A 12,534-nucleotide genomic window follows, 5' to 3' on the forward strand; every position below is an offset into this window, starting at 1 on the left:
CAAACAATGTGGTGTGGTGGACAGTGTACTGTTAGGTTACAACAGGATTCAAATCAATTGGAAAAGTGGGCAAAAGAATGGTGGGTGGATTTTAACTTAGACAATTGGAATGTGCTGCATGTCGAGAAGTTAAATCAGAGCAGGTTAAATTAGACAGCGAGATCCATGAGAATAAGTATATAGTTCCCTGAACGTGGTGACACAGTTGGATAAAGTGTTTAAGAAAGCATACAGTTTACCACCCTTTTTCTTATCGGTCAGGACATTAAGTGTGATGATGGCACCAAGACAGGCAGAAAAATAATTTGTGAAATGGACTCGGAGAGTTAAAAGGTATCTTGATAGGTTAAATGTTGGTAAACATGAGGGAAATGGAGAATTAGAGGGGAAATGAGAAATAGCCCATTTTGGCAGGAAAGAAAAAAAAACAAACAAGAAGCATATTATTTAAATAATGAAAAACTGCGGATCTGAGAAATACAAATGGATCTGTGTATTCTAATGCCTGATTCATAACACGACAGAATGTTATTGGGATATCTCTGGAATATTTTTGTTTATTGGTGGAGTAACTGAAAAGTAGGGAGGTTATGCTTCAGAACACTAGGCCCATGCCATATGGTTGACACTTAAAGTGTTCTCTGAAGTGACCAAGCAAACTATTTTGTTTGGTGCTAAATTTAAACAGAGAAGGAATAAAACTGGATGAACCACCCAGCATCAACCTGGGCATTGATTCAGATACAGCAAGGTCACCCCCAGACCAATGAATCTTGCAAAATGTTCTCAGAAAAAAAAAATGGGGACTGATGCTTAAATTGAGAGAGCTGTTCTGCAGACTTGTCAAACAGTAGCCTGACATGCCCATACTCACAGAATCATGCCTAAAACATGCCATACTCCTTCATCCCAACACATAGGTACATTTTGTCCTACTTGCTGGGCAGAACCATCAAAGGTGGTGGTACAGTGGTACATGGTAGGAAAGAGTGCCATGAAATATTGCCCTTAATATTGACTCCAAATCCAATGAGGTTTCATGATATCAGGTCAAATATGGGAAAACAGGTCTTCTTCAGGTCAGGAATGAATCAACAGGAGGATAAGCCTAATTGAACTCCACCTCATTCTATCTACTACCTGTCCATGACAGGATTTATTAAAGTGATCACTACACATTCCTTGTAGTAACAAAGTTCTGCCTTCACACCAAGGAAACTTTCCATTTGTTGAATATCCCTAGAAATGTGACTGACTTGAGGACAGATCTAGCAGCTGGTTGCACCAGCCCAGAGTGATGGCTGGTCATTTTGGGACAGGCAACAATGCAGCTATGCCTAGTTTGGAAAAGATATAAATAAAAATAATATGCATTGTTAAGGCCATATCTTGTGTACTATTTATGTATTGACCACTTCAATTAAGGAAAGGTGTAAATGAGTTAGCAATTCTGAGGAGATACTGTATATGAGAATGAGTGTTTTGCCTTAAGAGGAAACATTCAAAAGATTAGATTTGTATCTTGGAGAGGGAGTTTGTTTGAAACATATTGAATCAAGAGGGATCTTAAAATAGGAGACATGGAGAGGATGGTTCATCTTTTAGAAGCATCTCCGACTTGGAGAAATTATTGAAAATTAAGGGGTCACCCATTCAAAAGGATAGGGGGTGGCATGATAGCATAGCTTTTATGCATAACACGCTACAATACCAACATTTGAGGTTCAATTCACTCCACTGTCTGGAAAGAGTTTATATGTTCTTCCCGTGATCATGTAGGTTTCCTCCAGGTTCTCTGGTTTCCTCCCACATTCCAAAGATACTGTATATGGATTAGTAAGTTGTGGGCATGCTACACTAGTACCAAAGAGACGGCGACACTTGCAGACTGCCCCACCACATTTCGGACTGTGTTTGGTCATTGACACAAATGACACATTTCATTGCACTGTATGTTTTGATATTTCAATGTACATGTGACAGATAAAGCTAAACTAAGAGATTGCTGAGGCAAATTCCTTCCTCTCTGAGCTTCCTGAGTCTTTGTTGAAAGCAAATTCTTTTACTGCATAAAGTAGATAGATTACTGATGTTGAGCAATACAGGAACGCATGGTTGAAGTTACAATCAAGTCAGCCACAGTATTTCCTAACAGGCTGAAGGGACCATGGCCTCCTCATGAACAGTACTTCTGCATGAAAATTATTTAAATGGAGATTGATATATTTTTGGGTGCCTGAGAAATTGAGAATAATGCAGGAAGATGGTGTTAAGGAAGAAGATAAGTCACTACCTTTTGGAACCCTATATCTTAGGAAAGGTGTTTGGAGACAGTCCAGGGGAGGTTTACAAGAATGATCCTGGAAATGAAAGGGTTAACATATAAAGAGCGTTTGATGGCTCTGGACATGTACTTGCTGGAACTTAGAAGAATGAGTGAAAATTATTGGATACTTAAAGGCTTGGATACAGCAGACATGGAGCAGATGTGTTCAATAGTGGAAGAGACTCAGACCAGAGAGCTCAGCCTCAGCACAGACACAAGGAGGAATTTCTTTAGCCAGATGTTGGTGAATCTGTGGCACCCATTACCACAAACAGCAGAGCAGGCCAAGTCACTGGGTATATTTAAAGTGCAGGTTGATATGATCTTGATTAGTAAGGGCATCAAAGGTTACAGGGAGAAGGTAGGAGAAAAGGGAAAGAGGAAAAATAAATGTCATCATTGAATGGTGGAGCAGACTCGATGGATCAGATACCCTAATTCTGTACCCTATGCCCTATGGGTTTCTGATCTTATGTAGAACTACAGGACCAAATGTCCTACTCCTGATTCTATTTATAATATTCTTAGATTAAATATAGAATGTAATGTAACAACATAAAACATATGAATAACATTACGTGGAAGTTTATAACAGTCTGGCATTATTTTTATCAATATTGGCAATTGTGAAGTGGTGAAATTTCAGAATCTCTTTAATGTCAAAAGCAATATTTCTAAATGCTTACATTATGTTAATGCTAGAATCAATATCATATTTTTATTTTAGTCCACTGCAGATAAAACAAAGAACTCCTTTTAGCACAGACAGCTCAAAGCTATATTCAGTAATACAGGGTCAGCTTACCTTCGACAGATTCTGACAGGAAATTGAAATATAAAAAGATATTTAAATTTCCTTTCCATCTTCTCTAAAACATTAAGATTTTGTATTAATCCACAGACTGCCTCAGGTACTCCAATTGCCCAATAATAGATCCCCTTCAGGGAGATGATATCTTAGCACCAATCTCCAGAGGCTTTATCAAAGAGGAGAAGGAACAGAAGAGATAATCAGGTAGTTAAAGACTACCTTTCATGCATAAGACAGGAATTTGAGTCATTAAAAAAAAAATAGATTTCAGTGGAGCCTCATTCCAGAAAATTATTCATTTATGTCAACAGGTGGCATTGGTAAGAATAGATTTTACTCAAACATTGCTTTGTTACTCCAGTCTTCATTGTTACAAGCTACCTTTGAAACAAAAAAATTAAAGTGCTGGAACATGCAGCAGTGAAAGCAGCATCCATTGAAAGAGCAACACAGTTACTGGTTCTCGGTCAAAGGCTTCAGTGTGTAAGATAGTTCAAGAACAATCTTTAAAAAACAATGCCTGCAGAATGTTGTTACAAAAAGTAAAAAAAAATGAACAAATACTGAAGCTATAATCAATTTAATTAAGAATATTTTTCAAAAGAAACAATATACTGTTTTACTCTATTTCATTATGAAGTTGGCAAAATTCCTAATTCCTTTTGTTTCATGTTCTGATGTTCTTCTTGCCAACTTCTGTTTCATCACTGGTACATGGACTATCAACTGTTAAGTTCAGCGTATGGAACAAAAGTGATATTGGGAGCTCGCTTCCCTTGGCTAAAGATTCAAGAACTGGAGAGTATGGCCTGAGGATGAGCAATAAAGTATTGAGGACTGGATCTTTGAATTCACAACCTCACCATTCTGAGTTGCTGGATGTCTTCAATATTTCTATCAAAATACTCTTGAAATCCAAGAGCAGATGAAAATTAAGTCTGGGGAGAAGATCAGCCACAAGCTTATTAAATGGTGAAGAAAGCTCTAAGGGGTATATAGTGTGCTCCTGTTTGCTCAAGATCATTGAGCCAATCAAATACAAAATATCATATCATTAGTATGTTTTAAGAGATAATCAGCGAACAAAATATCTGCTCCTTTCAATGCAGAATTAATCAATTTAAATTAAAATTAATAAATTAAAATTACAAATTGTATAAAACATTATTTTAATGAAATTAATTAGTATTTTCTCTTTTTTATTAACAATCACAGTCTAATGTTTGTCTAATCACTTTTAAATCACTTTAACTTTTCCAGATGATTGAGCTGGGAGCTCTATCTTCAACCAGCAGCTTGTTCTGTTTAAAGTTCCAGGCCACATACAGCAGTTAGTCATGTAGAATTAAAAAGCTGTCAAGAACCTTTCCCTGGGATTTTACATAATGTTAATGCAGAAAAGGTAAGAACAACACAGCATTTAATTAATTATGGTTGTATGAACCATGATAGATTGAGAAGATCAGGCACTGACACCATAAGTTCTGCTGGTATTTATGCTGGAAATAAATGTAAAGCTTTCATTTTCTAAGTTTACTAGATGCAGGGGTACTGCAAATATTGATACATGTTTATTGATCATTTTTTCCATCTTAATCAAAGGTATGGAGTGCCAAAACTGTAATAGTCATCTCATTATTGCCAGCAACACAAAATTTTGCCTAGATGTTGTACTCCACCTTAAAATATCAAGAGAATAGAAACCAAAATGAACCCGATTCAGCCTGTCAATAGGTCTAGAAAAACTATGATTAATTGAGAAAGCTGCCCTTTGATCTGAAGTTCATTTGATCCTTTGTTCTGGGGGAAGGATATGCATTATCTAGCTCTGCACAACGTACACACACAGCTCAACCTTAGTAGTCTCCGGATCTCAAAAGGTTCACTGACCTAGTTTGAAAGCCATTGATTCAAACAACAACCCAAGGGAAACTAACTGATAGACTGGGAGAGATGTAACACAGAACAATCTTCAATAATGTATGCATAATCATAATGTTAATGTGGATGAATTTCCAAGAAGGTCCAGCCTAGAAATGAATTAGCTTCAGTTTATTACTGTCAGTGTACTGGGAAGGATTTAAGTAAAAAAACAATGTTTAGAAGTAGATTTCCATACTCACTGGCTTAGCAGTAATCTAGTGAAATAGAATGACATCCTTTTATAGAAGGCAACTCATTTCATTCTACTATATCATGAAATACATACTAAATACTGCTTCAGCTATTGCATTCTGCATCACATTCTTTACACATGTAATGGCTTCCTTGTAATGTTTCACTGCTAAGGCTAATGTAATGGCTTCCTTGTAATGTTTCACTGCTAAGGCTAATGTAATGGCTTCTTTGTAATGTTCACTGCTGAGGTAACAGTTTCTTCGTAGCAGCAATGTTTGGGTTAAGGCTGGAGATAACAGGACTGTAGTATGCATGTTAGCCGATCGGAGATTGTTGTTTTGTCTTCTGTATCTGGAAGGATGTTGTTTTTACGGTCTTTTGTCGAGGAGAGATGAAGAGGGAAGACGTGTGTGGAGAGAGCTGATAGACCACTGGATGGAGTGGACTGGGATCTGAGGGTCCAAAGGTTGGTGACGTTTGGAGGAGACCAATGGTGGAAAAATGACTACTGAGTGAGCTCCAACATGACTTTGACTTGACTTGGGCCCTTTTTTTTGTTTATTTTCATTACTAACCCTATATTCAGATTAAGATTCATAACGTTCAATCATTTAATTGCATATGGTGTACCATCTGATATTTTGCTTTGTGGGTTTGTAACTGGGGGTACATTACAGAACATCCATGCAAACGTGATCACCCAGTTTGGCGGGGTGGAAGGATGTTTCCCCTAGACGAACACGAGTTGGGAGAGCCTGAGGGTTACACACATTGTAAATTATATTAGATTACATATATAGAACTATCAAGATAAGGAAGATGAACTGGACTGAAAGAGATCAAACTAGCTTTATATTGTGGAGTTCTGTAAGCTGAAAATATGTGAAATAAATTATTTCCAAGGCAGGCAACTGGGTCAGAAATCCTCTTCATGTTTTTTCCAGAAAAATTAATGTGATAATAGCAGTGGATTAAAGAAAATACAGCCAAGAGCAGCAAGCCTATACTTCCTTACTACTGAATGTATTTGGAATACTATCAGTCTCATCTTCTTAGGAAGTAAATTGTAGTTGGACTACAATGACTGGAAGCAAATATCAGGGAGATTGCCATTGGAAAAGTGATGGGAAAGTGGTAACAATGAATCGAATGTACATTTATGGAGCATGGAAATCTTATAACTCTCCTTCACTTGCGTTCTGATTACAACAATTAATTTTTGTAAGTCTTGGCCAAGCGTTCTGTAGTCTTGCAATCTGGATGTTGAATGCTTCTTTCTGATTAAAGTTCTTCACTGCCTTTTCCTGCAGCATTACTTTGGAATTGTTTTTTTTAACAATGATGACCTGTCTTTTGATGGTGAGAATCCTGCCATAAAGCAGCCATACATGTTACTTGAGATGAAGCCCAGAGAAATAGGTCAAATTTTCGATCAGATTCAGGAAGACTGAACAGAAATGCTGGCACTCTGCCCAGATGCGGAATCTAGGGCAGATCAAATGAACAAAAAGATAAAGTCTATTTGCAATTCTTCATAATAAATCTTAGCTAATTCAGCTGGTTCATTTTAATCTCAGCTTCAACAAACAGAAGGGTAAACTCATGAAAATTTAACAAGAATTCTCAGGTTCAATGAAACAAACTGATCATCTTTATTCATGCTTTCCCAGGAAAGATCAAAGTATTCTTTACTTGAAGTAAGGTTAGAGAGATAGGTACATGGAGCTTAGTAAAATAGAGGGCTATGGGTAACCCTAGGTAATTTCTAAAATAAGTACATGTTCGGCACAGCATTGTGGGCCAAAGGGCCTGTATTGTGCTGTAGGTTTTCTATGTTTCTATGTAGTATTTCAGTCTCCATTTTGATGGCACAAGCATCCTGTAATTTTCAAATGCAATTGTGTTGGAAACTGAATGTAAACTTTTCACACTGCAACCATAACCCATCATCAATACTACAACTGTAAAATAGCACTGGAGAGACAGAAAGGAATTTAATAAGTGAAGAGATCACACTGAAGTACATTGAAGGGAGAAAGAGGAATAGGAGAAAATATATCAACAGGACAAAGCAACAAAGGGATGTGCTGAGCAAACAATGAAGATTGACTCAATCGATTTGAATGTCTCAATTATGGAATGGTTAAAGCTTGATCAACAATTTAAATATATATATCTAGTGCAATGAGGGCAGATACATATATAACGTGGCTTATGAGTAATTTGGTGCTGCTAGCAATAAGACAAATGGAATGTTTTTTGCCACTCAAAAACACATTATAATTTTTATGCAAGAGAGAAGAATTATATCTTCCTTCAGTAGGAGAACTCACTGTAAATCTTAACAGGATTGGGAACACTTGAGTTAAGGTTTACAACCCAGCCATTGTTACTTCATGAACATCACTGAATTCCTAGGGTTTTTAAAAGAAAGAAAGAAAAGCACACTGTGAGTAGGTCAGGCAAACCATGGAAAGAGAAGTAAGTTAGTCTTTCAGTTCAATATTTATCCATCATGAGAAGGAAAGTGAGAAATACTGTAAAAGTGTTTTATGTTGGAGAAAGGGTAGAGAAATAAAGGGAATGTCTGTATGGGTGGAAACTAATATTGCCGGATAACACAATGTTCTAGATAATATGTAGATCCAGGCAGTATGAAAGCAACAAAACAGAAGAACATACTGGGAGTATGACATGAAGAATGTAGCAGTTGCTGGAAATGTGGCTGAAAAGAAAATGCTAGAAATATGCTGAAGCTCAAGCAGCACCTGCATGTGTTTTCTTTGCAGTGAATTTCATAAAGCGAATCAAAAGGATGATGGCTCTCTAATGGGGACGGGTGGTGTTGGAGTGCGGTGGAGGTTGTGATGGTGTGGTCTGTACACTTGCTAAAACGACTAAGGTGCCGAAATGTGAGTTTGGCTTGAAAGACTAAATAGAGTCAGTATGAGTGAAGACAAGAGTTGACAAATGATAAGAAGCGCAGCTGAGAGTTACTTGTAGGTTATAAGACAGCAACTGATGTATTCAGTTACATGTTAAACAAGAAGTAAGAATAGGTTGTCCCAAAATTAATGCAATAATTAGGTGGATTTTGATCATCATCGAATGAAATTACAGGTTTATTTTATGGAATGTACCTGAGACTCTGTTCTGATCAATACATTATGGATACACCCAGAGGTGTTTTATTTTTAAACCTCGTCTTGTGTACCAGTATCAGAAAAATAAACGCTGAAACAGTGCACAATTATGTTATAAGGATTACAGTTGAACTGGTAGATATGAAAAAAAACAAACATTTAATGAAACACTTTTGAATCTTCAGTTCATAAACATTCAGCTGAGATAAAAAAAAACTACATTGTTAGAATGTCTAACCAATGAAGAAACTAAGAAGTAATAACACTGGACAACAATTTTTTTTAAAGTGTTGCTTTTTCAGAATTTTTTTGGCTTATGATAATCTGCTTGAAGCTAAATATAATTTCAGACTACTTGTATACTGTAGGAATTTGGAGAAACAAGAAATTAACTTTTACTTAATATAATACTGCCAAAAGAGGGCAAAAAGGGTAAGGATTTGTGAACTACATATTAAATGTACAGCATGTCCTACAAGAGGAAAGTGCCTCTTACAGACTGGTTTTCCAAAATTACTTTTTCTAAAACATGCTTTTCTATTACATACACCCAGTGCTGAATGAATAATAAAAGTATAGTGTAAACAGTTAATGTACAGCAGGGTACTAAAATTTGTAACAGGACTAAGTTAATCTTTAAGTATCAAATTCATACCAGCAACTAAGATATCAATGTAGATAATGTTACACAAGTATAATGCCTCTCATATACTTATTCCTTTCCATCAAGCTTAGATGTGGCAACTAAGGCATTTCAATTATATCATTAGTTATTAGAATATAAACAATTCATATCTTAATTTCTTTCATCAGTATTATACCAGTTAAAATTAATAACTCAAAATAATTTACAAAAATGGAAAAATATTTTCAAACTAATATGCATACAGTATGATTCTATCTTGCTCAATTTTCAAATTGGACAATGTTAATCCTTCTGAACACCCAACTAACCCAGGCAGCTCAGCTTTGCATCTTTCTTTCTCTCAGGCCCACCAACACTTTCACTTGACAATTAGACAGATCAATCACTTAAATACAACAGGTTCAAAATCATCCTGAAGTTTTGCTTTGTGCATCAGTAAAGTTGCTAAAGCAGTCAGTACGTCTATCTGAAAAAAGCTATGCCAGATTGAAACTAACATAATTCTTGTGATCTCACTGGAATAATTGAGAATAAATGGTTGCCAGCAAAAAATAATAAATTAGATATTTTACTTTGATTTAACACAGTCACTTTAAATGCATTTAACTGCTCTTTTGCGTGTTTTCTAATTTTCAAATAATAATTACACTAACATTATTTATATTTTTAAATTGTTTTTATATATTCAAGTACTGGTGATTGCCAAAGATATTCACAAACATCCAATTTAACCATAAATGTTTACAGGCACTGAACCAGCACAATGCTGTCAGCCGGCCATTTATGCTTATTTTGAGGCCCCATGTTACACTTAACTCCACTAATCAAGTTGGAGACAGCCAGCTCCCCACCCCCCATCCCACAGAAGAAAAATGCATTCAGCAACTATATGTATTGAACAATTGAACACTACAATCCAAGTGGCCAGTTTTCACTCCAACAAGGTCAAGTGTGCTGATGATTACTATAGATGTGAATGAGCACGCTGTGATGAAGACAATGTGGTTAAGCAAAGGGATGTGGATAGAATGAATGATTGAGTAATTGGATGAAAAACTGGTAAATGGAGTTTAATGTGAGGAATTGTGAGGACATGTACTGCATTTGGCAAGAAGAATCAAAAGGTGTATCATCTTTGAAGTGGAAAAAGACAGCAAACAAGTGGTGTCAGAAGTGTCAGATCTCATTTACTTTCAATCGCTGGTCTCTTTTAGGACAGCAGGGATAAGCAAGAAACTTTGATTTTCACAATCATTTATTTTAAATTTTAAACAAAGATACAGAGCACTTGAGAAGTTGAGAAGCACAGCAGAAATTCAATAAAAGAAGATGTCGCCTTTGAAGAATCTACCACCTTTATGCTCCAGATAACAGAGATTTTTCAGATAGAAGCAATCCAGTTAATAGGTTACATAATTAAAACAATTATAATGTGTATAATGTCCTAATACTCAAGTAATTAAAATGAAAAGATACATATAACTGCCATACTGCCTTCTGGCAGTAAGATGGGGATGAACCACGGTACTGTGAAAACTACATGAGTTTTTGGATGAGGACTAACCAATCAGGAGTGATGGACTAAGGAGGTATAAATACTACCGGACTAGACATGCCCAGGCATCATCTGGATGAAGATGTCAGAGTCTGTGATTGAAACATTGGTTATAATTGACACCTGTACCCAGCTGGAAGACCGAGAAGAGTTTATTTGTCATATATGTGGGAAAAGCACTAGATCCTTTTTCACTTACCTCTACAGGGAGGAAGTTCACTGCAATATTTATCACTTTGAATCATTGTGTAAAGAGAAGGCTAGGCTTCTTTGTTCTTTGGACTTCCTTCTGAAATGCCGGGACAAAGACATCATCCTTAAGTTCGTGAAGTTGTGTCCCGTGGTGGTTTCTCTGGTGGTTAAATACATTCTGCGATGAGCTAGCCAAGCATTGATTGGGGAGCCTATCCATTACATTAGATCCACTCCGGATATCAATGCGAACAGACTACTGTCTCTTCAATTGAAGTTGGCATCCCTCTTGTCTGTGAGGCAGGTCGGGAAAGGCAACAAGCTATCCAAACAAAGTGCAACCATCCCACCATTGGACTCAGAAAGGATTGCCAGCAATCAAACTGGGCAAAGCGGGGTTAAACTTTACTCTGGTCCCTAGACCTACAACTTATGGGGACTCCGTTAGCAGAGTAGAGCAAGCAATCTGAAAACTACCACCAGATACTGTGGAGGAGGTAAGGATATGGCCCTAGGAGAGTTGTTTTGCTGAAACCGAACATTACAAAGGAAGAGCAATTGGCCCTCCAGGCACTACGGTGAAACCCAGCCATCATGATTTTACCAGTGGGCAAAGGAAATGCAATGGTCCTGATATCCTCCAAGGAATAACACAGCAAAGTCCAACAGATTCTGGACAACCATGCCTACAGAGTTCTACAGCGGGGTCCCACAGTCTCAATTGTCAGGATGACCTCCACCTTATTGAAGAAATATGGATTGCCAGCAGATATAAGTGATGCACTTCTGCCTCAGGCACTGGTACCACCAAGACTTTACGGGCTCCCTATCATACACAAAGAGGGCTTTCCCCCCAAGGCCTATTACCAGTGGTATAGATACCTCGCTAAGCATTTAACAACCATACAGTTTCCCTTTGCTGGGGGCTGTGAGCTTCACATCACATTAAAATGATAACCAACATCCAGATGAACCCAGAGGACATAATGGTCAGTTTCGCTGTGATGTCCCTGTTCACGAGAGTTCCCATTAAGGACAGCTTGGTCCTCCTGCAGTCAAGGTCTGATAAGGGTACCATTGACCTTTTTGAACACAACCTTACATCAATGTATTTCCTTTTTAAGGGGAGCTACTATGAACAAATGGACAAGTGGTCATAGGATCACCCTTGTCACCGGCTATTGCTAATTTATACATGGAGGATTTTGAAGAGAGGAATCTGAGTTCATCACCCTTTTGGCCCAAATGTTTCTGTAGATACATTGATGACACCTTTGTAGTGTGGCTTCATGGACTCCACGCACTCCAAAAGTTCTACAACCATCTAAAAAGTACACATCCAAAAATTCAATTTACAATGGAAATGGAGAAGAATGGTTGCCTCCCATTCCTGGACATTCTAGTATGATGGAAACTGGATGCTATCCTTGGACTTACACCTTAACAATAACAGCCACCAACACACCTCCCAATGTAGAGTGGTTCTTTCTACTTTGTTTAATCATGCAAAAACTATTTCAGACCCAGACAGTCTCCATGAGGAAATAAGTCAATTAGGCACAACGTTCCTACAGAATGGCTACAAGGTGAAGGAAATCAATTGGACGTTATATTTCCTATATTTCTACCATTTCTGGAAGGATCGCCAGGGTCCTGAAGATTCATACTATCCATAAACTTCAAGTCACAACTTATGTGAAACCATAGAAAAACTACAGCACAGAAACAGGCCTTTTGGCCCTT

At 37.3% G+C, this 12,534-nt stretch overlaps 1 protein-coding gene across 2 annotated transcripts in view; it reads right to left on the reverse strand.

Moving 5' to 3' along the window:
• Window positions 1-12,534, reverse strand: part of LOC134348058 (limbic system-associated membrane protein-like) — a 2,069,602-nt gene that overhangs the window by 976,960 nt on the left and 1,080,108 nt on the right. Inside the window, exon 1 of one of the 2 annotated variants that reach the window (XM_063050862.1) lies at window positions 10,799-10,848. The exons of the other annotated variant lie outside the window; for it this stretch is intronic. Coding sequence (XP_062906932.1) covers window positions 10,799-10,844 — 46 coding nt within the window. The 5' untranslated portion in view covers window positions 10,845-10,848. Of the gene's footprint in view, window positions 1-10,798; window positions 10,849-12,534 lie in introns of those variants that run through there. 2 annotated transcript variants of the gene reach the window in all.

Source organism: Mobula hypostoma, chromosome 6 (assembly GCF_963921235.1).
Source record: "Mobula hypostoma chromosome 6, sMobHyp1.1, whole genome shotgun sequence".
Classification (NCBI taxonomy): Eukaryota; Metazoa; Chordata; class Chondrichthyes; order Myliobatiformes; family Myliobatidae; genus Mobula; species Mobula hypostoma.